At 46.3% G+C, this 27,172-nt stretch overlaps 1 protein-coding gene across 9 annotated transcripts in view; it reads left to right on the forward strand.

The window, feature by feature from the left end:
• Positions 1-27,172, forward strand: part of LOC119954104 (rho GTPase-activating protein 32-like) — a 726,718-nt gene that overhangs the window by 534,077 nt on the left and 165,469 nt on the right. For all 9 annotated transcript variants that reach the window (XM_038778987.1, XM_038778995.1, XM_038778990.1 and 6 more), the window contains one exon: positions 23,555-23,647. In XM_038778987.1, the coding sequence (XP_038634915.1) occupies positions 23,555-23,647 (93 nt within the window). The remainder of the gene's footprint in view (positions 1-23,554; positions 23,648-27,172) is intronic.

Raw genomic sequence — 27,172 nt, forward strand, 5'->3', positions numbered from 1 at the left:
GTGAGAACAAAGCGAGTTTATTCAACCTCTCCTCATAGCTAATGCCCTCCATACCAGGCAACATCCTGGTAAATCTCTTCTGCAAATCTCTGGATTACTTCCAGTGCCATCTGCTAGTGAGTATAAAAATAGATTAGTCCAGATGAATGCATAGCTGGAGAGATAGTGCAGGAGGGAGGGCTTTAGATTTCTGGGACATTGGGGACAGTGCGACCTGTACAAGATGAAGTTTGCTAGTGCTGTTGGGGAGGGTTAAACTAACTTTGCTGGGATCCTGAGAAATGGTTCAGCAGGAACAGATGCACAGGCAAAATTAGAAGAGACATTATGTGAGTCAGGAAGACACAAAATTTCTGACTGGATCAGTTCAGTCACAAGGGAGTTTGGCAAGATTGGATGATGTTTTAATGCAAGAAGTCTGACGAACAAGGCAGATGAGTTGAGGGCATAAATTAAAACATTGGTGTATGATGCCATTTCTGTCACTGAGACATGGTTGAGAGAGGGGCAGGATTGGCAGCTCAATATTCCAGGATATATGATCTTCAGACGAGACAGCTAAGAGTAAAAGTATTAGGGTAGTAATAGTGTTCAACTTCTTCAACATTAACTGGGGTAGTCATAGTGTAAAAGGTTTAGAGGGAGCGGAATTCTTAAAATGCATCCAGGAGAACATTTTAAGCCAGCGTGTAGAAAATACTACCAAGGTCCTGGACTTAATTTGAGATAATGAAGCTGGGGAAGGGGTTGAAGTAACAGTGGGGGAGCATTTTGCAGACAGTGATCATAACTCCATCAGATTCAAGATTGTTATGGAAAAGGAACCGATGGGCCTGAGATCAAAGTTCTAAACTGGGAGAAGGCTGATTTTAATAAGATTGGTTATGATTTGGCCAGAATTGATTGGGGACAGGCACTTTTAGGTAATTCTGTGACAGAACAATGGGAAGGAAATAGGGAGAGTACAGGGCCAACATCTTCCAATCAAGAAAAAGGATGGAACCAACAAACTTATTCAACCCTGGATATCGAGGGATATACAGCATTGGATAAGGAGCAAAAGGGAGGCTTATGGTTGATATCAAGGGCTCGAAACAGCAGAAGCCCTGGAGTCATAGAATGTGGAAAAGGGAACTTAAAAAGAAAATTAGGAGAACAAAAAGGTGGCATGAAAGGATATGCGCAGGTAAAATAAAGGAAAATCTTAAGTTGTTTTACAAGTTCATTAAGGGTACAAGGATAACTAGGGACAAAGTAGGTCACATTAAGGACCACATTGGTAATTTGTGTGTGGAGCAGGAGGTCATATGTCGGGTTCTAAATGGATACTTTATGTTGGTGTTTGCTAATGAAAGGGCTGCTGTGGGTTTAGAAATCAGGATAAAATTGAAGAAATTAATATTGACAGATACTAGATTCTGAATGGTCTATCATGCTTAAAAGCAGACAAATATCCAGGGCCAGATGAAATGTATCCCAGTTAAGTGAGGCAAGTGAGGAAATAACACGGGCTCTGGAAATAATTTTCAGTCCCTTTCAGGCCACAGGAGAGGTGCTGGAGGACAGATAAAATGGTACCATTGTTCAAGAAGGGAGGAAGGGATAAACCAGGAAACTACATACCAGTTAGTCTAACCTCAGTGCTGGAGAAATTGTTGGAAGCAAAACTGAGGGACAGAATTAATCTGCATTCGGAGAGGCAGGGATTAGTCAAGAACGGCCAGCATGGCTTTGTTAAGGAGAGACCATGCCTCGCCAACTTGATTGAGTTTTTCAAAGAGATGACCAGGTGCGTAGATGAGGGCAGTGTATTTGACGTAATCTCCTTGGGCTTCAGCAAGACTTTTGATAAGGTCCCATATGGGAGACTGATAGCAAAGGTAAGAACCCACGGAATCCAAGGAAATTTGGCAAATTGGATCCAGAATCCAGAATTGGCTGAGTGGCCAGAAGTAGAGGGTGATGATCAAGAGGCATTTTTCTGACTGACAGCCTGTATCGAGCGGGATTCTGCAGGGATCAGTGTTGGGGGCCTTGCTGTTTGCGTTTATATAAATGATTTAGACGTGAATTTAGGAGAGTTCATCAGTAAGTTCGCAAGTGATCTAAAAATTGGTGGGGTGGTAAATAGTGAAGAGATTACTTGGGTTACAGGAGGATATTGACAGACTGGTCAGATGGGCTGATCAATGGCAAATGGAATTCAATCCAGATAAGTGTGAGGCAATGTACTTGGGCAGGATGAACAAGGCAAGAAAATACATGCTAAACGGCAGGATCCTGGGAGCACTGAGGATCAGAGGGACCTTGGTGTCCATGAACACCCATCCCTTAAGGTAGCAGAACAGTGGTTAAGAAGACATATGGTATACTTGCCTTTATTAGCAAAGGCGTATAACTTAAGAGCAGGGAGGTTATGCTGGAACTGTATAGAATGTTGGGTGGGCCAGGCTAGAATATTATGTGGAATTCTAGAATCCGCATTATAGGAAGGATGTGGTAGCACTGTAAAGGGTGCTGTGGAGATTTACCAGGATGTTGCCTGGACTGGAGATTTTTTAGCTACAAAAAGAGATTGCATAGACTGAGGTTAGAGCAAAGGAGATGGAGGGGGCACATGATTGAGATGAAAAAAATTGTGAGGGACACAGATAGAGTAGATAGGACAAAACCTTTCCCTTGGTGGAGGCGTCAGTGACCAAGGGCATAGATTTAGGTTACGGTGCAGGTGATTTAGAGGGGATGTGAGGAGAAAACCTTTTCACCCAGAGGGTGGTAGGAACCTGGAACTGACTGCCTGAAAGGGTGGTGGAGGCAGAGAAACTCATAACATTAAAGAAGTATTTAGATGTGCACTTGCGATGCCAGGTCATACAAACTATGGGCCAAGTCCTGGAAAATGGAATTAGAATACTTAATGGTATGTAATGGGTGGTTGTTTTTGACCAGCACAGGCGCAATTGGCCGAATGGCATTTTCTGTGCTGGAGGCCTAAATGAAACAGCCACAGTCTGTTTAGAATTTCCTGATGAGTGTATCTTCAGTTTTGTTGACCTCTGTGGTTTTTTTTAACACTTCGGGTTCTTCTGAATTAATAGAATAACAGAATTTACAGTGCAATGGGATCTGCACTGGCATATGAGAACGCACCCTACTTAAGTCTTGGGGCAGCACGGTAGCATGGTGGTTAGCATAAATGCTTCACAGCTCCAGGGTCCCAGGTTCGATTCCCGGCTGGGTCACTGTCTGAGCGGAGTCTGCACGTCCTCCCCGTGTGTGCGTGGGTTTCCTCCGGGTGCTCTGGTTTCCTCCCACAGTCCAAAGATGTGCGGGTTAGGTGGATTGGCCATGCTAAATTGCCCGTAGTGTCCTAAAAAGTAAGGTTAAGGGAGGGGGGGGGGGGGGGGGGGGTGGGTTGTTGGGTTACGGGTATAGGGTGGATACGTGGGTTTGAGTAGGGTGATCATTGCTCGGCACAACATCGAGGGCCGAAGGGCCTGTTCTGTGCTGTACTGTTCTATGTTCTATGTTAAGTCCATGCCTCCACCCTATCTCCGTAACCCAGTAATCCCACCTAACCTTTTGGACACTAAGAGGCAATTTAACATGGCAGTTCACCTAACCTGTCCATCTTTGGACTGTGGGAGGAAACCGGAGCACCCGGAGGAAACCCATGCAGACACGGGAGAAAGTGCAAAATCCACACAGTCAACCGAGGCGGGAATTGAACACCAGACCTTGGAGATGTGAGGCAGCAGTGTGCCACTGTGTCATCGAAAGAAATAATTATTTCTTTAATGTGCCAAATACTCCGTGTTTTCTAACCAAGGTCAAAAGCACATTGAACATAACTTCCTTACTTCTCAATTCTTATGCATGAGAAAGGTACCGCTGTGCTTTGAGTGTTTCTTTGTTAACTAATTTACTGCTTTAAATTATTTCTAATTGTGAACCTCTGCTCCTCTATCACATTTCGACTTTTATTCACAAACAGTATATGGTCTCCTCATACCTCCAGCCAAAATGTAGTACCTCACACTAATCTACATTGAAAATAATTTTGTAATTACAGGAAAATATATTAATGTTTTTCTGTTTGAAGACTTTCTCAGGATTAAATATACACCATCATTAAGTGTATTTCACAACTGCCAATTGTCTAGTTTAATCCTTGGCCCTTCATTTCTTGCAAATCACCACCCAATCAGAGAAGGCGGTAGCATAGTGGTATTATCAGTGGACTAATTAATCAGAAACCCAGAGTAATACTCCGGGGACCCAGGTTCAAATCCTGCCACTGCAGATGGAGAAATTTGAATTCAATAAAAACATGCAATTAAAAGTCTAATGATGACCATGAACCCTTCATCGATTGTTGTAAAAACCCACCTAGTTCACTAATGTCCTTTAGGGAAGGAAATGTGGTTGTCCCTTAATTGTCCCCCTCAAGGGCAATTAGGGATGGATAATAAATATTGGCACAGCCTGTGCGCCTACGTTTCATGAACAAATAAAAAAACAGCACCCAAACTTTAACCTCACTTCACTGTCAAGTCATTAAATGTGTTGTCACCTCCCCAGAGTGTACTGTATTTAGCATTTACATTTATATTAGAAATCTAGTGCCAGGAAATATATAGTTAACAGTAACTTTTTTGAAAATTTATTTTGTAATTTAATTTATTAATTAGTTAATGTAATGTCAATTAGATGCAGTGCTCTGACTGTGAGATGTGGCAGGTGCGGGAGGCTTCCAGCATCCCGAATGGCTACATCTGCAGAAAGTGCACCCAACTGAGGCTCCTCAAAGACCGCATGGTTCAATTGGAGCAGCCGTTGGATGCACTTGGGAGCATGCAAGTGGCGGAAAGCATCATAGATAGCAGTTGTATAGATGTGGTCACACCCAAGGTACAGGCAGAGAGATGGGTGACCACCAGAAGGGGCAGGCAGTCAGTGCAGGAATCCTCTGTAGTTGTCTGCCTCTCTAACAGGTATACCACTTTGTATACTGTTGGGGGAAATATCCTATCTGGGGAAAACAGCAGCAGGCAGAGCACTGGCACCATGGCTGTCTCTGATGTTCAGCAGGGAGGGTCAAAGTGCAGAAGAGTAATAGTCATAGGGGACTCTATAGTCAGGGGCACAGATAGGCGCTTCTGTGGACGTGAAAGAGACTCCGGGATGGTACGTTGCCGCCCTGGTGCCAGGGTCCAGGATGTCTCAGAACGGGTAGCGGGCATCCTGAAGGGGGAGGGCAAACAGGCAGAGGTTGTTGTACATATTGGTACTAACGACATAGGCAGGAAGGGGGATGAGGTCCTGCAGCAGGAGTTCAGGAAACTCCGCAGAAAGTTAAAAGACAGGACCTCAAGGGTTGTAATCTCGGGATTCCTCCCTGTGCCACGTGCCAGCGAAGCTACAAATAGAAAGATAGAGCAGCTAAACACGTGGCTAAACAGCTGGTGTAGGAGGGAGGGTTTCAGTTATCTGGACCACTGGGAGCTCTTCCGGGGCAGATGTGACCTGTATAAGAAGGACGGGTTGCATCTGAACTGGAGAGGCATAAATATCCTGGCCGCAAGGTTTGCTAGTTTCACACGGGAGGATTTAAACTAGTATGGCAGGTGGGAGGGTACCGGATAGGTCAGAAGGTGAAACGTTTGTGGGAGAACGAGGAAATTGGGCCAGTATGGCTCTGAGGAAGAGCAGTCAGTGAGATGTTGCTGAAAACAGAGGGACTGGTTTCCTGAAGTGCATATGTCTTAATGCAAGAAGTATAACAGGTAAGGCAGATGAAGTTAGAGCTTGGATTAGTACTTGGAACTATGATGTTGTTGCCATTACAGAGACCTGGTTGAGGGAAGGATAGGATTGGCACCTAAACATTCCAGGATTTTGATGTTTCAGGCAGGATAGAGGGGATGTAAAAGGGGTGGAGGAGTTGCGCTACTGGTTAGGGAGAATATCATAGCTGTACTGCAGGAAGACACCTCAGAGGGCAGCGAGGCTATATGGGTAGAGATCAGGAATAAGAAGGGTGCAGTCACAATGTTGGGGGTTTACTACAGGCCACCCAACAGCCACTGGGAGATAGAGGAGCAGATAGGTGGAAAGATTTTGGAAAGGAGTAAAAGCAACAGGGTTGTTGTGATGGGAGACTTCAACTTCCCCAATATTGACTAGCACTTAGTGCTAGGGGCTTGGACGGTGCGGAGTTTGTAAGGAGCATCCAGGAGGGCTTTTTAAAACAATATGTAGATAGTCCAACTAGGGAAGGGGCTGTACTGGACCTAGTATTGGGGAATGATCCCGGCCAGGTGGTAGAGGTTTCAGTAGGGGAGCATTTCGGGAACAGTGACCACAATTCAGTAAGTTTTAAAGTGCTGCTGGACAAGGAGAAGAGTGGTCCTAGGGTGAATGTGCTAAATTGGGGGAAGGCTAATTATCACAATATTAGGCAGGAACTGAAGAACCTAGATGGGGCAGATGTTTGAGGGTAAATCAAAATCTGGCAAGTGGGAGGCTTTCAAATGTCAGTTGAAAGGAATTCAGGACGGCATGTTCCTGTGAGGAAGAAGGATAAATATGGCAAATTTTGGGAACCTTGGATAACGAGAGATATTGTAGGCCTCGTCAAAAAGAAAAAGGAGGCATTTGTAAGGACTAGAAGGCTGCGAACAGACTAAGCCTGTGTGGAATATAAAGAAAGTAGGAAGGAACTTGAGCAAGGAGTCAGGCGGGCTAAAAGGGGTCACGAAAAGTCATTGGCAAATAGGGTAAAGGAAAATCCCAAGGCTTTTTACACGGACATAAAAAGCAAGAGGGTAGCCAGGGAAAGGGTTGGCCCACTGAAGGACAGGAGAGGGAATCTATGTGTAGAGCCAGAGGAAATGGGCGAGGTACTATATGAATACTTTGCATCAGTATTCAACAAAGAAAAGGAATTGGTGGATGTTGAGTCTGTAGAGGGGTGTGCAGTTAGCCTGGGTCACATTGAGATCCAAAAAAACGAGGTGTTGGGCGTCTTGAAAAATATTAAGGTGGATAACAATATTAGGCAGGAACTGAAGAACCTAGATGGGGGCAGATGTTTGAGGGTAAATCAACATCTGGCAAGTGGGAGGCTTTCAAATGTCAGTTGAAAGGAATTCAGGACCGGCATGTTCGGTAGCACGGTAGCATGGTGGGCAGCACAGTAGCATGGTGGGCAGCACGGTAGCATGGTGGTTAGCATAAATGCTTCACAGCTCCAGGGTCCCAGGTTCGATTCCGGCTGGGTCACTGTCTGTGCGGAGTCTGCACGTCCTCCCCGTGTGTGCGTGGGTTTCCTCTGGGTGCTCCGGTTTCCTCCCACAGTCCAAAGATGTGCGGGTTAGGTGGATTGGCCATGCTAAATTGCCCGTAGTGTCCTAAAAAAAAAAGTAAGGTTAGGGGGGGGGGGGGGGTTGTTGGGTTACGGGTAGAGGGTGGATACGTGGGTTTGAGTAGGGTGATCATTGCTCGGCACAACATCGAGGGCCGAAGGGCCTGTTCTGTGCTGTACTGTTCTATGTTCTATATGTCCCCTGGGCCTGATGGGATCTACCCCAGAATACACAAGGAGGCTAGAGAGGTAATTGCTGAGGCCATAACAGAAATCTTTGGATCCTCACTGTCTGCAGGTGATGTCCCGGAGGACTGGAGAACAGCCAATTTTGTTCCTATGTTTAAGAAGGGTAGCAAGGATAATCCAGGGAACTACAGGCCGGTGAGCCTTACGTCAGTGGTAGGGAAATTACTGGAGAGAATTCTGCGAGACAGAATCTACCCCCATTTGGAAGCAAGTGGATGTATTAGCGAGAGGCAGCACGGTTTTGTGAATGGGAGGTCGTGTCTCACTAACTTGGTAGAGGTTTTCGAGGAGGTCACAAAGATGATTGATGCAGGTTGGGCAGTGGATGTTGTCTATATGGACTTCAGTAAGGCTGTTGAAAAGGTCCCTCATGGCAGACTGGTACAAAAGGTGAAGTCACACGGGTTCAGAGGTGAGCTGGCAAAATGGATACAGAACTGGCTAGGTCGTAGAAGGCAGAGAGTAGCAATGGAAGGGTGCTTTTCTAATTGGATAGCTGTGACTAGGGTTCCACAGGGTTCAGTGCTGGGACCTTTGTTGTTCATAGTGTATATAAATGATTTGGAGGAAAATGTAACTGGTCTGATTAGTAAGTTTGCGGACGACACAAAGGTTGGTGGAATTGCGGATAGCGATGAGGACTGTCAGATGATACAGCAGGATTTAGATTGTTTGGAGACTTGGGCGGAGAGATAGCAGATGGCGTTTAATCCGGACAAATGTAAGGTAATGCATTTTGGAAGGTCTAATACAGGTAGGGAATGTACAGTGAATGGTAGAACCCTCAAGAGTGTTGACAGTCAGAGAGATCTAGGTGTACAGGTCACTGAAAGGGGTAACACATGTGGAGAAGATAGTCAAGAAGGCATGTGGCATGCTTGACTTCATTGACCGGGGCATTGAATATAAAAATTGGCAAGTCATGTTGCAGCTGCACAGAACCTTAGTTAGGCCACACTTGGAGTATCGTGTTCAATTCTGGTCGCCACACTACCAGAAGGATGTGGAGGCTTTAGAGAGGGTGCAGAAGAGATTTACCACGATGTTGCCTGGTATGGAGGGCATTAGCTATGAGGAGAGGTAGAATAAACTTGGTTTGTTCTCACTGGAACGAAGGAGGTTGAGGGGCGACCTGATAGAGGTCTACAAAATTATAGGGGGCAGAGACAGAATGGATAGTCAGAGACTTTTTCCCAGGGTAGAGGGGTCAATTATTGGGGGCATAGGTTTAAGGTTCGAGGGGCAAAGTTTAGAGGAGATGTACGAGGCAAGTTTTTTACCCAGAGGGTAGTGGGTGCCTGGAACTCGCTGCCGGAGGAGGTGGTGGAAGCAGGGACGATAGTGACGTTTAAGGGGCATCTTGATAAATACATGAATAGGATGGGAATAGAGGGATACGGATCCCGGAAGTGTAGAAGATTTTAGTTTAGACGGGCAGCATGGTCGGCGCGGGCTTGGAGGGCTGAAAGGCCTGTTCCTGTGCTGTACTTTTCTTTGTTCTTTGTCCAAATTTTTGCTGAACTTTTCGGGGGCTCCAGAGGAATCTTTCCAAACAGGTTGTTTCTTCAGTCATGATACTAAAACAACTCTCACTAAAGTGACAAATGATGACCGATGTGACTGTGACAAAGGCAACTATCCCTCCTTGTCCTTCTCGACGTCTCTGACGCCTTTGAAACAGTTGACCACCATCCTCCTCCAACACCTCTCCAATATTGTCCAGCTGGATGGGTATGTATTTGCCTATCTTCATTCATAACATTTTACTCAAAGCCAAAGAATCACCATTCACATAATGTTATAACTGGTGTCCCTCAGGGTTCAATCCTCGACCCCCTCCTATTTTTTATCTTCCTGTTGCTCCTCATCTGAAAATGCAGTATCAGTTTCCACAGCTATACTAATGACACCTTGCACTGCTTCACCACCATCTCACTCAATCCCTCAAAAGGAGAAGAGGGAGAGATGATGGGAAAGGCAAGACAGAAACAGAGCGAGCGATAAAATCGGAGAGACACAGAGCAAATGGGAAAGAAGAGAGAGAGAGATACAGAACAAGAGAGAAAGGTGAAAGAGAAATGGAGCGAGCGGGAAAGGAGGGAGAGAAATGGAGCGAGCGGAAAGGAGAGAGAGAAACGGAGGGAGCGGAAAGGAGAGAGAGAAACGGAGCGAGTGGAAAGGAGAGAGAGAAACGGACTGAGCGGGAAAAGAGAGAGAGAGAAACAGCGATCAGGAAAGGAGAAAGTGAAACAGAGCAAGTGGGAAAGGGGAGAGAGAAACAGCAAGCAGAAAAGGAGAGAGAAATGGAGATAGCGGGAAAGGAGAGAGAGAAACAGAGCGAGCGGGAAAGGAGTGAAACGGAGCGAGCGGGAAAGGAGAGAGAGAAATGGAGAGGGAGAAACATAGCAAGCAGGAAAGGAGAGAGAGAAAAATGGAGCGAGCAAGCAAGAAAGGCGAGGGAGAAACAGAGCGAGCTGGAAAGGAGAGAGAGAAAAACGGAGCGAGCGGGAAAGGAGAGAGAGAAACAGAGCGAGCTGGAAAGGAGAGAAACCGTGAGCGGGAAAGGCGAGAGGGAAACGGGGCAAGAGGGAAACAGAGCGATCCATAAGGCAAGAGGGAAACAGCCAGCGGGAAAGGCGAGAGGGAAACAGCGAGTGAGAGAGGTGAGAGAGAAAAGCGAGCAGGCATGGAAAGAGTAAAACAGCGAGCGGGAAAAAAAGACAGAAACAGCGAGCAGGAAACGAGATAGCGAAACAGTGAGCTGGAAAGAAGTGGGAAAGGAGAGAGAGCGATCGCGAGCGGGAAAGGAGGGAGAGGGAATGCAAACGGGGAATCTTGGAATTTATAGTGCAGAAGGAAGCCACTTGGCCCATCGAGTGTACACCGGCCCCGAAAGAGCATCCTACCCAAGCCCACACCTAAACCTTATCCCCGTAACCCAGCAATCCCACCTAACATTTTGCACACTACGGGGCAAAATAGCGTGACCAATCCACCAAACCTGCATATCTTTGGACAGTGGGAGGAAACCCGGAGAGAGAAAGAGAGAGCATGAGCAAGTAGGAGAGAGAGAACCCAAGCAGGAAATTAGAGAAAGAGCGAGCACGCAAGCGGAAAAGGAGAGAAAGAGAGAGCACACGGGCAGGAAAGAAGAGAGAGAAGCAGCACTAGTGGGAAAGACGAGAGGGGAAATGGCTGGGAAATGGCAGCAAAGGAGAAGCAGAGAGTTCGGAGAGAGAGAGAGAGACAGGCTAAGTGGAAAACAAGGTAGAGAGGAACGGATGGAACGGGAAAGGCGAGAGAAAAACTGATGGAGCGGGAATGGAGAGAGAAAGAGCACTTGTGAGAGCGGGATGGAGAGAGAGAGAGAGAGTGCGAGCGGGAAAGAGAGAAGGAGGGTGCAGGCAGGAAAGGAGGGTTAGCGCACGTGAGCGAGAAATTAGAGATTTGAGCGTGAGTCAGAAGGAAGAGAGAGTTGAGCATGAGCGTGAAACGAGAGAGAGTTGAATGTGAGTGAGAAATGATAGCGTTGAGCATGAGCGGGAAATGAGAGACCGAGCACGAACAGGTAAAGAGGAGAGAGCATGAGTGGGAAAGGAAAGAGCGCATGAACGAGAGATGGCAGCAAAAGAGAGGCATTGAGGTCGGAGAGAGACACAGCGGGAAAGGAGCAAGAGAAGTGCAGAAGCAGGAAAGGAGAGAGTGCAAGACAGAACTGGAAAAAGAAGCAAAAAATTGAGGCGAGTTTGAGGATTGCCGTGAGTGGAGATGCACAAGCTGTTCCACCCTGCTTGTTTGGTGACGTATCTGATTTGAATTTATGTAGTATTTCTGTTATATTCAATACATTTGTTTATTTTGCAAGTTATCTACGCAAAAGTACACAGTACTGTGCCCGTGTGTGGTACCGTATTTCAACATGTACAATGGTTTTTTTCTGGGCAAGAATTATCTAAAGGAACCAAACTCAGCCTTTAGCATTGATTATCATGGGGACCCATGATCCACTTAAAGTCGTTTCACTTCAAGTCACTACTTTCAGTAACACAACCACACTTTAAGGGAGGAATTACAGTAGCTCTGTCAAATATCTGTCGAGTCTTCCCTCTTTCAAGGGTAAGCAAATTTTTCTGAACGCTGCAAAAGTCCATTACCATCTCGCCTCCCCTCTTACTAATTTATTTGGGGGTCGTTGAAATCATCTTTGTTTATTGTTCAATGTTCTTTACTCGGTTGCATATTTCTTTCTCCACTTGTACTATTCACTGGTGTGCAGATTAGTGTGATATCTTGTTATTCTTTACCTCAATCACTATACAGCTCGCGTGCCACCCTCCCACCTATCTTGTAATACTATTTTGCCGTACACCTTACTTTATATGAGTCACCTTGTTTCAGTTATCCCGGTTCCTCATTACAAATTATTGCCTCCAGTCCCCGCCCATTTTGTTTTGAATATTGTACAGTCAATTTAATATGTGTATACTAACCATTCACCTCTCTTTATTTCAAACCATTCTTTACACATTCTGTGTATGTGTTCCTCAACCATTGATATCACTTTGTTCCTTACTGTGGTCCTGATATTTTCACTCATCACGCTGGACTTCCAATATCCATGTTGAGATCAGAGGAAATGACTCTTGGTTCATAGAACATAGTACAGCACAGTACAGGCCCTTCAGCCCACAATGTTGTGCCGACCATTTAACCTAATCTAAGATCAACCTAACCTACACCCCTTCAATTTACTGCTGTCCATGTGTCTGTCTAAGAGTCGCTTAAATGTCCCTAATGACTCTGACTCCACCACCTCTGCTGGCAGTGCATTCCACACACCCACCACTCTCTGTGTAAAGAACCTAACTCTGACATCTCCCCTAAACCTTCCTCCAATCACCTTAAAATTATGTCTCCTTGTGACAGCATTTCCACCCTGGGGAAAAGTTTCTAGCTATCCACTCTATCCATGCTCCTCATCACCTTGTACACCTCTATCAAGTCACCTCTCTGCCTTCTTCACTCCAGTGAGAAAAGCCCTAGCTCCCTCAAACTTTCTTCATAAGACATGGCCTCCAGTGCAGGCAGCATCCTGGTAAATCTCCTCTGTACCCTCTCCAAAGCATCCACATCCTTCCTATAATGAGGCAACCAGAACTGGACACAATATTCCAAGTGTGGTCTAACTAGAGTATTATAAAGCTGCAGCAAAACCTCGTGGCTCTTAAACTCAATCCCCCTGCTAATGAAAGCCAACACACCATACACCTTCTTAACAACCCTATCAACCTGGGTGGCAACTTTGAGGGATCTATGTATGTGGATCCCAAGATCCCTCTGTTCCTCCACACTTCCAAGAATCCTGCCTTTAACCCTGTGTTCAGCATTCAAATTCGACCTTCCAAAATGAATCACTTCACATTTATCAAGGTTGAACTCCATCTGCCACTTCTCAGCCCAGCTCTGTATCCAATCAATGTCCTGCTGTAACCTGCAACAACCCTCGACACTATCTACAACTCCCCCAACCTTCGTGTCATCGGCAAACTGACTAACCCACCCTTCCACTTCCTCATCCAAGTCATTTATGAAAACCACACAAAGCAGAGATCCCAGACAGATCCTTGCGGGACCCCACTGGCCACTGACCTCCAGGCAGAATACTTTCCATCCATTACCACTCGCTGTCTTCTTTCGGCCAGCCAATTCTGTATCCAGACAACCAAATTTCCCTGCATCCCATGCTCCATAACTTTCTGAATGAGCCTTCCATGTGGAACCTTATCAAATGCCTTACTGAAATCCATATTCACCACATCCTCTGCCCGACCTTCATCGATGCATCTCGTCACATCCTCAAAGAATTCAATGAGGCTTCTGAGGCATGACCTGCCCCTCACAAAGCCATGCTGACTATCTTTAATCAAACTATGTTTTTCTAAATAATCATAAATCCTATCTCTCAGAATCCTTTCCAGTATTTTGCTCACCACAGACGTAAGACTGATGGGTCTGTAATTCCCAGGGATTTCCCTATTCCCTTTCTTGAACAGGGGAACAACACTCGCCTCCCTCCAATCATCCGGCACTACTCCAGTGGAGAGTGAGGAAGCAAAGATCATCGCCAATGTCACAGCAAGCTCCTCCCTCGCTTCCCGTAGTAACCTTGGGTATATCCTTTTCAGGCCCAGGGGACTATCCTGATGCTTTTCAAAATTTCCAGCACATCCTCCTCAATATCAACCTGTTCGAGTCTATTAACCTGGTTCACACTGTTCTCATGAGCAACAAGGTCCCTCTCTCCAGTGAATACTGAAGCAAAGTGTTCATTTAGACTCTAGGCACAAGTTCCCTCCACTATCCCTGATCGGCCCTACTCTCACTCTGATCATCCTCTTATTTCTCACATAAGTGTAGAACGCCTTGGGGTTTTCTCTAATCCTTCCCACCAGGGCTTTTTCATGGCCCCTTCTAGTTCTCCTTAGTCCATTTTTGAGTTCCTTCCTGGCTACCTTGTAACCATCTAGAGCCGAGTCAGATCCTTGCTTCCTCAACCTTATGTAAGCTTCCTTCTTCCTCTTGACTAGAAGCTCCACTTCTCTTGTCATCCAAGGTACCTTCACCTTACCATTCCTTCCTTGTCTCAGTGGGACAAAACAATTCAGCACTCGCAGCAAGTGCTCCTTAAACAATCCTCACATTACTGTTGTGTATTTCCCCAAGAACAATTGTTCCCACTTTGTGCTCCTCAGCTCCTGTCTGATAGCAATATAATTTTCCCTCCCTCAATTAAATACCTTCCAGGGTTGGAGCCAGAGGCTGATCCTAAATGTTAAGGAAAGGAAAGAACTTGTGGTGCCTCGTTGTATCTCTCAGTTGATTCAGTTGTCTTCCTATGTAAAGAATAACTTTTATAGTGTAATCACTGCAATGTGGCAATGTCTGGCAACTAATATACACACAGCAAGATCTCCCAAACAACAAATGAGATAGGTATCAGTTGATATCTCTACTTGGTGGTGTTGTTTGAGGAGGAAATTTTCTCCTGGACCTCAAGACTAGGCGGTGTGGTGGCAGCGGCCAGCACTGCTGCCTCACAACACCAGAGACCTGGGTTCAATTGTGACCTTGGGTGACTGAGTGTATGGGGTATGTACTTTCTTCCCCAAGTCTGTGTGGGTTTCCTCCGGGTGCTCTGGTTCCACCACCACCATCCCGAAAGATGTGCAGGTTGGGTGGATTGGCATGCTAAAAGTTCTCCTTAGTGTCCAAAAGGTCAGGTGGGGGTACTGAGTTATGAGAAAAGGGTGGGTTGGGGAGGGGGGCTGAGCACTGATTCTTTGATATCCTAGGAGAACTCCCACTCATGAATGAATGCTGTCATGACATTGTTCATGTTCTACTGACCTTGGTTTAATCTGACATTCAAAGATGAGCTGTGAGGTATCGGGATGTGGCTTAGCGCAGTGAAGTACTCGTGGTTTTATGAAAGTAAGAAAACTAACTGTTTGTTGGAAAACTTCCTCTTGGGCAGTTCCACAGGCTTCATCAGATCATTGGAATCAAATGTTATAGTACTTCGGTCTAAACCAGAAGGTTAAGTTACAGTACTGTGCATTATACCTGCGTCCTTGAAAGAGGAAAATATGCTGAGTGAGACAGAAAGGAAGGAGAGGTTAGCTGGTGTAGGGACTGGAGGTAGCGCACTTCTTGTCTAGCTCTCATTGATACATTAGTTCTGCCTGTTCTTGGTTAAAGCTTCTGTCTTTTCATCGACCTGAGGGTTAATGAAAACCCTTCTTACCTGTTTATGGGATTAAATTTCTTTGAAGCAGAAGATTAAAAGACAAGTGTGATCACATTTTGCCCCAGGGTTGGTGATGCTGTTGACTGAAGTAATGTTTATGTGGCAGTAGTACCTTGGGGTAGCATTGACTGTCTTCGCTGTAATTTAATCTTTGTTGGGGATTAAAAGTTGCAACCATTGAGCAGCTGGCGCTGAAGAAAGGCTGTAGTATTTCCCAAGATAAATGAGGGAAATTAAAAGGTGAATGTGCCTGGGTAGTATCACTTGCCGGCAACAAAGAGAGGAAATGAGACACAAAATAGAAAAATAAAGAAGTAAATTTTACCTTCAGTGCTCCAATAAACAATGCCAATAATCTCAATCCAAATCTACAGTTATGGCGTACAGCGTCGGATAGAGTGGAGGGCAAGAGGATGAACTGCTCAACCTTGTAAAAGAGGCTGTGCAAACAGGGATTTGGCAGAGAACGAAGTGCTGCTGCCGTGCAGTTTGTGTCATTCCTTTTATTTTTAGGTTTCTGTTCGTCCCTGCTTCCATCTTTTTCCTTGAGCCTATCCTTATACTTTCACAGCAACGTGTCATGTTGTCTGAGTTTCTGCGGATCACCGATCGAGTAGGATCAAAGTGCTGCCATAACCAAATCTGCCCCATAATTCACAAATGCACAAGGCTTGGAATCAGTTGTGGAGCAGCTAGAAGCCAGAGTCAGAATTCTCTAATTCCTGGAATATATAGACTAGCTTCTATGTGTTTGGAGCCAAATGCTACAAAAAGATTATTTTCTCCTGCCACGTTCACCTTTCTTGCTGGGATCCAGTTACTTGGGCCCTCGATACTCTCTGGTACTTCATCCAAGTGAACCGTTATTTATCTGGAATCTTGCTGCATGGACTGTTCCACTTTCACAAAGGTTTTAGCAAAACGTTTGACAAAATTCCAGACGGCAGACTGACCAGAAAAGTAACAGCTTATAGAATCCAAAGGAAATAGGCAAGTTGGACCCAAAATTGGTTGACTGGTGGGAGGCCGATATGGGAAAATTGGCTGTGTGGTTGATTATATGGAAGAAAGCTGATGACTGCAATGCAAAGATCAAATGAGCAGACAAGTGGTAAGTGGAATTCAATCTAGACAAACTGGTCACTGGGGAGGGCAAACGGCCAAGGAAATTACTATAAATGGGAGAGTACTGAGCAGTGTAAAAGAACCTTGGAGTGAAGGGCAGCACTGTGGCGCAGTTGGTAGCACTGCAGCCCCACGGTGCTGAGGTTCCAGGTTTGATTCGGGCTCTGGGTCACTGTCCGTGTGGATGTGGTGGTATGGGTATGAGCATTGCCATTGGTGCAGAGCACTGGTTTCCCATTGGCTCTGGCTGGTCATGTGCCTCTCGTCCGATTGGTTGGGACTAGTCATGTGACTGCTCTCTAATTGGTCGAGAGGCAAGTAGGCCCCGCCTCTGAGGCGGGGTATAAGTACCCAGAGTTCTCGGCAGTCGGACATTCTCTGTAGTCGACCACCGGGCTAACAACTAGCTGATTAAAGCCACAGTTCGGATCCTAAATGTGTCTTGAGTCGAATTGATGGTACATCAATTTAATCAGCTAGAATTTTTGGAATGGAGCTTCGCATCAAGCCTGACTGCCTCCGCACCAGCCCGCATGCTGCAAATGCGTCAGCAATCTTTAAACACTGGTAGGCGTGTTTCAATAGCTACCTGACGACTGCAGCCGGCAAGCCCACTAAGGAGCAGAAACTCCACATCCTCCACTCATGCGTGGGCACATTGGTCTACGCAATGATCGAGGACGAAGGCGACTTTGATGCGGCCATGGAGATTCTCAAAGGACACTTTCTCTGGCCGGTCAACGAAGTATACGCACGGCATCTCCTGACGACTAGACAGCAGTTCCCTGGTGAGTCCCTCGACGAGTTTTACCAGGCCCTCTCAACTCTAGGGAGAATGTGCGCATGCATCCAAGTTTCGGCGACTGAGCACATGGAACTTCTAATCAGAGACACTTAACGTTGCTGGCATGCAGTCACCTTCTATCCGCCAACAATTGCTAGAGAAGAACGCCCTCAGCCTAGCTGAGGTACGGACCCTTGCAACCTCCCTGGAGGTTGCTGACCTGAACGCACGCGCATACGCCCCCGGCCGCGCAGCAACCCCCTGGACTTCATGGCACGCGCCAACCCCCCCCCCCCCAAGCCTGTGCCGCAGGTCGCTCCAACCCCCCCCCCCCAAGCCTGCGCCGCGGGTCGCTCCGACAAACTAGCGGGGCCCCGTTGCTATTTCTGTGGCCTCTCAAAGCACCCGCGCTGCCCGGCCCGCTCCGCTCTGTGTAAGAGCTGCGGGAAGAAGGGCCACTACGCGGTGGTCTGCCAGACCAAGTCGGTCGCTGCTGTTCCGCGCAGCGACCACGGAGGGCCCCCCAGGGCCCCATGCCACGCACCGACCTCTCCGGCCCCCGCAATCGCCCCACGGTCCTCCCGACCCTCGCTCCCAGCCGGCCCGCTGACACTGCCCACAACTGCCACGAGGCTCCCACGGGCGCCGCCACCTTGGGTCCCGGATGCCATGTGCGGGCCATGGGCGCCACCATTTTGGGGCCCCGGCTCCACGTGCGGGACCTGGGCGCCGCCATCTTGGGCCAACACGGAAGGCCCTGCAAGCGATTACTCTGCCAATGAGGATGATCTGGAACTCTCACCACGACTGGCTTCCATCAAACTCGACCAGTCGCGACCACGCATGCTCGCCAAGACTACGACAACGGTTCAGCTCAACGGACACAAAACGAGGTGCCTGCTGGACTCCGGGAGCACGGAAAGGTTCGTCCACCCCGACACGATAAGATGCTGCGCGCTCCCCATCCATCCAGTTAAACATAAAATTGAATTGGCCTCAGGTTCGCAGTCCATCCAAATCACCGGGTGCTGCATAGCGGACCTCACGGTCCAGGGGAGGGTTTTCAAAAACTTCAAACTCCTCATTCTCCCCCGTCTATGCGCTCCGGCACTCTTGGGCCTGGATTTCCAGTGCAACCTGCAGAGCTTGACCTTTCAAATCGGCGGCCCTATTCCTCCTCTTACTGTTTGCAGCCTCGCGTCCCTCAAAGTGAACCCCCCTTTCCTTGTTTGCATACAGAATTCTTTCCTTATCGGCAAAATTCTGGAACATAAGTGTTTGGATTAGAACTGCAGAAGCACTTGTTAGGCCAAAGATAGAGTACAACCGATGGTTTTGGCCACTGATTGCAGGAAGGATGTGATCACACCAGAGAGGTTGCAGTGAAGATTTATGAGAATATTGCCAAGAACAGATAATTTTAGCTTTGAGGAAAGAATGAATAGGCTGGGCTTGTTTGTTTTGGAAGAGAGGAGGCTTGTGGGAGATTTAATTAAGGTGTATGAAATTATGAGGGACCTTAACGGGGAGGACAGGATGGATCTATTTCCCTTCGCAGAGAGACTATTATCCAGGACAGAGGTTTAAATGAATTGGCAGCAGGATTAGAGGAGAGTTGAGGAGAAATCTTTTTCACCCAGAGTGTCGAGGGACTCTGGAACTCGTTGTTTGAAAGGTATTTGAAGCAGAAACCCACATCACTTTTAAAAAATACTCGGAAATGCACTTGAGGTGCATAAAGCTACAGAGCTAGAGATCTTGAAGATGAGATTAAACTGAATAGCTCTTTATAAACTGGCGTGCAAATGGTGTGCTGAATGATCTCCTTCAGTGTCAGGATTGGAAAGGACACAGACCTCTGGAGAGGTGTAAGCAGCAGAGCGGGGGTAGGGAAATGCAACATCAATGGTATCCTGTTCTTGACAAAAATATATAGAACAATGCCTTGTCATCACCAACACCTCGTTCCATCAGAGAGGCACAACAAGGCCTCATGTAACACCCTCGCTTCAAGCACCGGCACCTGAATGACTACATCACCGCCTGAGCAAGGGACTGCAAGGGTGTGTCTACCATCCATGCCATGACAGGTGCCGATGACTCCTGGATGGACCACAGTGTCATCCGCTCTGATTGGGGCCTCACGGTAGCATGGTGGTTAGCATCAATGCTTCACAGCTCCAGGGTCCCAGGTTCGATTCCCGGCTGGGTCACTGTCTGTGCGGAGTCTGCACGTCCTCCCCGTGTGTGCGTGGGTTTCCTCCGGGTGCTCCGGTTTCCTCCCACAGTCCAAAGATGTGCGGGTTAGGTGGATTGGCCATACTAAATTGCCCGTAGTGTAAGGTTAATGGGGGGGATTGTTGGGTTACGGGTATACGGGTTACATGGGTTTAAGTAGGGTGATCATTGCTCGGCACAACATCGAGGGCCGAAGGGCCTGTTCTGTGCTGTACTGTTCTATGTTCTATGATCAACATCAATGTAGCCCCAAAGCAGCGACGGCAACAGAAACAATACTGCAAGCTGAGGCACTCAAAGACACTGATAAGAGAGCCCAATTCAGCCAGTGCCTCACTGTCAGCCTGATGATTTCCACTGATGCAGAGTGCTCAGAATGCCTGGTCTGCCCTTCAGACCTCCATAATTAGCAACTGTGAAGAGGTACTTGGTCACTTGGCCAAGAAAGACCAAGACTGTTTTGATGTAAATGACCAGCTGATAAGTCGCAAGCACAGGGCTTTTCTGAACCTGAAAGAGCGGCTCATCTCGAGAGCAAGGAATCAGCTCAATGGACATGATATTAATTGCACAGCAACAGCAAGATAAATGTGAGGAACAGCACTAACCCTTCTACATGACCGTCTTCTCACAAAGGCCTTTGACAATGTCAAACACAAAGGATTATTGTGCATCCTTCTCTATTTTGGCTGCCCCAAGAGTTTGTCCCCATCCTCTGCCTGCTCCATGATGACATGCAAGCCATTAGCCTGACCAACAGATCCACCACAGACACAATCCAAGTTCGGAATGGGGTCAAGCAAGGCTATGTCATTGTGTCAATGCTCTTGTCGATCATTCTTACTGCAATGTTGCAGCTCACCCCCAACAAGCTCCCCGCTAGAGTTGAGCTAAACTGCAGAACAAACGGGAATCTGATCAACCTCCGATACTTGCAGGCCAGATCCAAGGACATCCCATCCTCTGTCATTTAACTAGAGTATGCAGATGATGCTTGTGTCCATGCACACTGAGACCAAGTTCCAAACTATCATCAGCACCTTCACCAAGGTGCACAAATACATGAGTCTTACACTAAACACCTGTGAGGCAAAGATCCTCCTTCTCTACCAACCTTCTTTCACCGCACAGCTCTCCTCCGCTGTTGGAATGCTATGATTCTGTAACAAGGCAGACATCGATGATGACGTTCAATACCGCCATCAGTGTTCCAGCGCAGCCTTTGGTTGCCTGAGGAAAAGTGTGTTTGAAGACCAGAACCTCAGACCTGGCACCACATTCGATCAGCCCCATTGGACGTGCCACATCGTCTGCATGCCTGACACGAGGCTCCTGAAATCCTGAAACAAGCGCTCTACTTAGGGCCTTGACAAGGCACACAAGCCCCAGGAGGGCAGAGGAAATACTTCAAAAGGACCCTCAAAGGCTCCTTGGAAAAAGTGAAACATCCCCCACCCATACCTGAGACTCACTGGCCCAAGACTGCCCGACGTGGAGACAATGCATCCCGGAAAGGGCTGAACACCTTGGAGTGTCGTTGCCGAGAACAAGCTGAAGTAAAGTATCAACAGCAAAAAGAGCGCATGGCAACTTGGGCACCCCAGCCAACCGTTCCTCAAATTTCTGTCTGCCACACCTGTAACAGATACTGTAGGCCTCGTAATGGACTTCTCAATCATTGGGAACTCCTTTTCGGTGTGGAAGCAAGTCATCGTCAACCCCGAAGAAGTGCCTAAGTAGAGAAGAAGAAAATACTTTTCTGTGATTCTCTGATTTATGGTGAAAATCAATTGTGTTCTCGGCGTACTTTTAAAAGTGGGGGAGTTTGTTGTATAGTGATTTGGAGTGAGAACTCTTGCATGCCTTTCCCCCTATAGTCTAGACACACTGTAGCAGCCCTGCTGTTACTCCGCAGGAATGGGCACACCTAGCTTTGCTGAAGCAAAATTATGGAGAAAAATGCTTTTGTTTTGGAAATGCGTCCTCATGAATGGCTCCATTCACACATCAAAATCATCTGTGGCCAGAAATCTACCCCCTAATCTCTACCCCCAATATCTCCCTCTCTCTCTACCCCCAATCTCTCTCTCTCTCTATACCCCCACTCACTCTCTCTACCCCGCTCTCTCTCTACTCCTGATCTCTCTCTATCCCCGATCTCTCTCGCTCTCTCTCTCTATTTCCGATCTCTCTCTCTCTCTCTCTCTACCCCTGATCTCACTCATCATTCACTTTGGGCAAGCTCTCTATATTTGGCCCATAAGACATAGGAGCAAGATTAGGCCACTCTGCCCATCGAGTCTGCTCCGCCATTCAATCGTTGCTGATATTTTTATCATCCCCATTCTCCTGCCTTCTCCCCACAGCCCCTGATCCCCTGTCCTCATTCCTCTGTCTACCCCAGTTCTCTCTAACTCCATTCTTCCCTAACTCCAACTGCCTCTCTTTAATCTATGACGATTGGAAGATGTTAGGAAAATTGGATTATAAATGTAGTGAGCAATTAAGGGTTGAAATTCTCAGATTAGAATGTGTTTGTTTAAAAAACATTCTGTTCTGTAGAGCCTGGGTGTTTTAGCAGCCAGCATGTGAAACTGACAAGGAATGTGTTTTTCAGTCTAGGCTAATGGACTGTGGTTTGACTGGGAATGTCCCTGGGGTGTTAATGTGCAGCCTGTGGAGTGAACTTGATTTTGAGCTTGGGTAGATAAGGTAATTGCTGGGTGGAGCCCAGAGAGGCAGTGAGTTTTGAGAAGCTGTGGAGAGAGGCACTTTTGGAGAAAACTGTTAGAGAGACCGGGTTTTTGGAGAAAGGCTTTTGGAAGTGCAGTCTGATCTGGCACTCCTTGTTTTTCTTGAGACCACAAGTGAAGGCAGTTTTCTTTCTCAGGTGAGTTAAAAGAAGAAAGTAGTAATATTTTAGAAGCTGAGCAATCTTGTCTGAAGCCAAGGAAGAGGCTGAAACAACACAATCCAGTTGAAGCAGCTATTTGAAGGTATTCAGCAGGAGTCTGAAGGGGTTATAACCAGAGCCAGAATCTGTTCTGTACTGAAGCATTACTCCATGCTCTGCTGGATTAAGAGCTGCATGTTTCTTTTGTTTAATGGGAAATTTTATGTTGTGTTCGGGGTGATTCTGAGCTGTTCTTTTTCGGGTGTGAAGCTAAAAAGTTGAATAATGCCCTATAATTTTCATGCAATCTCTCTTGCAGCAAATCATTATTTCTGCACAGTCTTAAAATAAACTAAAACATTGGGGTTTCAGTCGAGTATCATAACCACTATTGGGGTGTGGTCTGGGATGGTAATAAACCACACAACTCTATCTGGGATATTTCTGAAAAAAGGGACATGCTGTTAAAACTTTTTTCTTGCACTCATCAGGAAATGCAAGAATGTCAAATTTCAAAGGAAGCAAAGGACATGAGAAAAGGAACTGATTGGCTGGCAAGTTGACTCTGCTGTAGTTCCAACTCTTATCTCTGACCTGTGCCTATAATCCTGCCATAGATTTCATCCGTGTGTGTAATTGACGCCCTAGCTCCCATCCATGCTCATAATTAATTCCTTGTTCCAATCTGTACCTGTAATTCTTAGCTTCAGTTCTTCTCCCAGTTCTGATCCAAACTCTCTGCTTTTGTTCAATAGCTCCTTTAAGTCTTTCTTTCACCAGTTTGCATGACGGGACTGTCCTAATTAGTACTATTTTCAATGAATGTGGAAGTCCCTTCAAATGTTGGACAGCCAGCACAGCTTTCAGAAAGTTTCCTTTCACCAACTCCAGTGTTTGAGAGGGGAGAGGCCATTTTAATATTTCTAGTTAAGTTTTTGCTTTCCAGGGATTAGCCATCTTTCTCTTTGCGAGTTGGAACAAGAAGATTGAATTAGCCACCTCTGTTTTCCTTGCATCTGGGAACTGTTTACCATTCTGTGCTTGCTTCAGGGGTGTCTGTTCTAACAACCAATTATTGTTTCTCTTATACAGGCCGTTACCCAGATGCTGATGGCTTATCTGGCCCGACTCACTCTCATAGCAGATAACAAGATCAATTGCGGGCCTGCTCTCACATGGATGGAGGTATGTCCTCTGCAACTGCACCCTATGGTGTAATACACAACAGGATTTACAAAGTGCAGCACTAAACAGATATTCATTACAAATTATTCTGTTGCTATTGACAGTTATCATTCTGGAATGCATAGCAACAGGAGTAGGTCCCTCCAGTCTGTTCATCATTCAATTAGATCATGGATACTTTATATCTTAACCCCATTTACCAACCTTGGATCTGTAACTCTTAATGCCGATTGAATTCTAGAATAATATAGCTCAAAAAGTGGCCATTCGACTCATCAGGCTTCTTCCATCCCTTCAAAAGAGGTCACATTCCTTTCCTCAAGCCACACAGATATCTTCTTTTCAAGTGTGTTTGTCTAATCTCTTTTAAAAGTTGGTGATGAATCTGCTTTCACCACCCTTTCATCCAGTACATTCCAAGACACCACAACTCTGGGGGGGAAAAGGGTACTCCTCAACTTGCTTCTGGTTCTTTTTTTCAAATTACCTCAACTCTGTGACCTCTGGTTACTGACAGTTTTGCAAGTAGTTTCTCCTTCATCACTTTATCAAAATCTTGCTGGATTTTGAACACCTCAATTAAATCTCCCTTTAACCTTCTCTGCTGTGAGGAGGCAGGAACATCAGAACGCCGCCAGACCTTGAGCCTGTACCACCATTCAGTTAGATCATGGCTGATCAGTATCTGACTATTATTTACTGCCTAGCTTCTATAATCCTTGGTATCCTTACCTAACAATCTAAAAATCTCAGTTCTGAAACTGTTCAACTGATATCCTGCCTCAACAGCTTTTTGAAGGAGGGTTTCGGAATTCCACACCATTTTTTGTGAAGAAATGCTTTGTGATATCACCTCCAAACGACGTAACTCTAACTTGAAGGTTATGACCTCTTGTTTTGGTCTTCTAGCGGCTATTTGGCTTACACCTCCCGTAAGTAAATGGGTCTGGGTTATTAATTCAGGAGACTTTGCTATATGTTGTGGGATTCTGGTATACCAGTGGCAGATAGTTTGATAATGTGTTCCCTGATTTTACAGCACTAGATTCTGCTCAGAAAAATAATAGCAATGAGTGTGTGTGGCCTTGACCTAAAACTGCATGTCCCAGTGGATCAGTGACTGATTATTTTTCAATGCTGTTCATGTCTTCGCCCTTCAAAATAGAAAACTACTGATAAGGTAACAGCAGTAGTCAGAACGGGCTGGATTCTTCTGCCCCGCCAACTGCAAGATCGCCACGGGCGGGACACAGACCATGTAAAGGTCCATTGACCTCGGTCAGGAATTTCCGGTCGCCAGGTGGGCGCAGCTGGAGAATCCCACCCAATGTAAACTCTGGGACTATTCTTGTGAGTTCAGGATGGGAATTTCTTATTCAGAATGGATCTGGTGACCATTCAATTGTTAATCCATTTATACATGGCTGAATCGGTAACTAATTCCGTGAAAGCACACTGATTGTGAAGGAGGCTCCAGGTCATTCCTGATTTCTGCTGCATTTGATGATCCTGGTGTATATAAAACTGCCATGTGTCCATTCAGGAAGGATTTGCCATCCTTACAAAGTTTGCCCTTTATGTGACTGTCAAGTGACACCTTTGCGATTGGTGCCAGCGAGAAATGATTAGACTTGACTATGATAGCTCCCCCTTGGTTATAAAGGTTCCCATATAACAGGGTAGTTGGTGAGTGAGAGTCAACACCGATAGCACAAAAGAACAATAAAAGAAAGGGAGTAATGAGAGGAAGGGAAAGCAGATCTACAACAATGTTCCTGATCCCTAACCACACTCCTAGCATTGGCCGAGCAATGTACTCAGTTGTATCAAACTACTGCAAAAAATATTTAAAATACAAACACGCAGACCGCCCAGCATCAATGCAAGCATCATATACAATGAAGGGATGTCCAGCCCTGTCAACCCAGCAATGTCCTCTAACATCTGGGCACTTGTGCCAGAATTGAGACAAATGTTCCATAGACTGATCCAAGTGACAGACAAAGTCATGCTCTGTTGTGCCTAAACCACAATGTGTCTTTAACCAGTATACGATGGACAAATGACCACAAGTTGTTGCATACAATATTATAATTTATTGGCTAGCACACAATGTTAAAGTTATCTTAATCATACACACATGCAAGTTGATTTATAAGCTATTAATTAATTAATTTTCAAGTGACTGGCAAGTACCAGACAGATATGGCTTTATCTGGTGTCCGCAGTCTGGCAGTGTTGGCCCTTCCATCGATGGCTTGGATGGTCTTCCTCTTCTTTGGCTGGTGAAGGGTGAAGCAAGTGAGGGATTGCGTCCTTTTGGGCGGTCCCAGGGGAACATCCAATCAATCGATCAGGGCTCGATCACCCTGATCGATTAAGTCACATCAAGACCCGCCACCTTGATGGTGGGGCGTGTCCTTGCCGACCACGCCCGTTGGTGTCCGAGGCACGTAGGCCTTTCCAAATAAGGAAACAGATGCCACCATGTCAACAATATATTGATTTACATTTCAAGCCCATTGTCCCGGGATGGCTTCTTTATCGCTTTTTTTCCTGGGCTGTTTGCAAAAGTCTAGGCTACAGTTTTTTGTTTATTTGAGAGCTGCAGCTTGTTTGTGCCTGAACTTGGTCACTTTTCCCAGTGTGTTTGCCGGGTGCCATTTTAGGTGTCCACAGCTCTCAGAAACATGCCTTTCAGCCAATGTACAGGCTCCTCCATCACCAATCCTGGCTATGCTGTGACCCACAGGCAGGACAGATATACCAGAACTGGTGTTGCAGTGATAGATAGTCTGGAACATTTACTCCAGATCCCATAAGACCACAGGGTATCAGGTTACTAATCGGCAAGAAAACCTCCTGCTGATTGCCACTACTGGCTTACCACAGCTGATGAACCAGTGCTCCTCCTTCTTGGATACCACCTGGAAGAAACATAGAGAGTAGCAAGGCCACAGAATATACTCTGATGGGAGACTTCAGTGCCTATCACCAAAACAGCCGTTGTACCACTATTGACTGAGCTGGCCACGTCCTGGAAACATAACATTAAATAAAATATTTTCCCAACTGGATCTGTGGCAGATAGTGAAGAATCAATATAAAGGGAAAGCAAATTGCCGTTCTCCTCACCAATCTAGCTGACACAAATGCATCTGTCCATGACTGTATTGGTGGGAGTGATTATCGCAGTCCTTGTGGAGATGAAGTCCCATTTTCACACTGAAGATACCCTCCATTGTGTTGTGTGATGCTACCACCATGCCAAATGGGATAGATTCAGAACCGATCCAGCAATTTGGAAATGGGCTCCAAGACTGATTTAGTTCAGCCCAAAACCAAGTTCTTAAAATCTGAACAAAGCACATTGCACATATGCAAGGGGCTTGCTGGCTAAGATTGGGAAACTAGAAGGCTGAGGGGGAAATTACATCCAGTGTGACTATAACAAAGGTAAACTATCTGTCCTCCTTTTTGGCTTGGCTACAGCTTTCAACACCCTTGACCACACACTGTTGTCCA

The sequence above is a fragment of the Scyliorhinus canicula genome, chromosome 19 (genome assembly GCF_902713615.1).
Source record: "Scyliorhinus canicula chromosome 19, sScyCan1.1, whole genome shotgun sequence".
Classification (NCBI taxonomy): domain Eukaryota; kingdom Metazoa; phylum Chordata; class Chondrichthyes; order Carcharhiniformes; family Scyliorhinidae; genus Scyliorhinus; species Scyliorhinus canicula.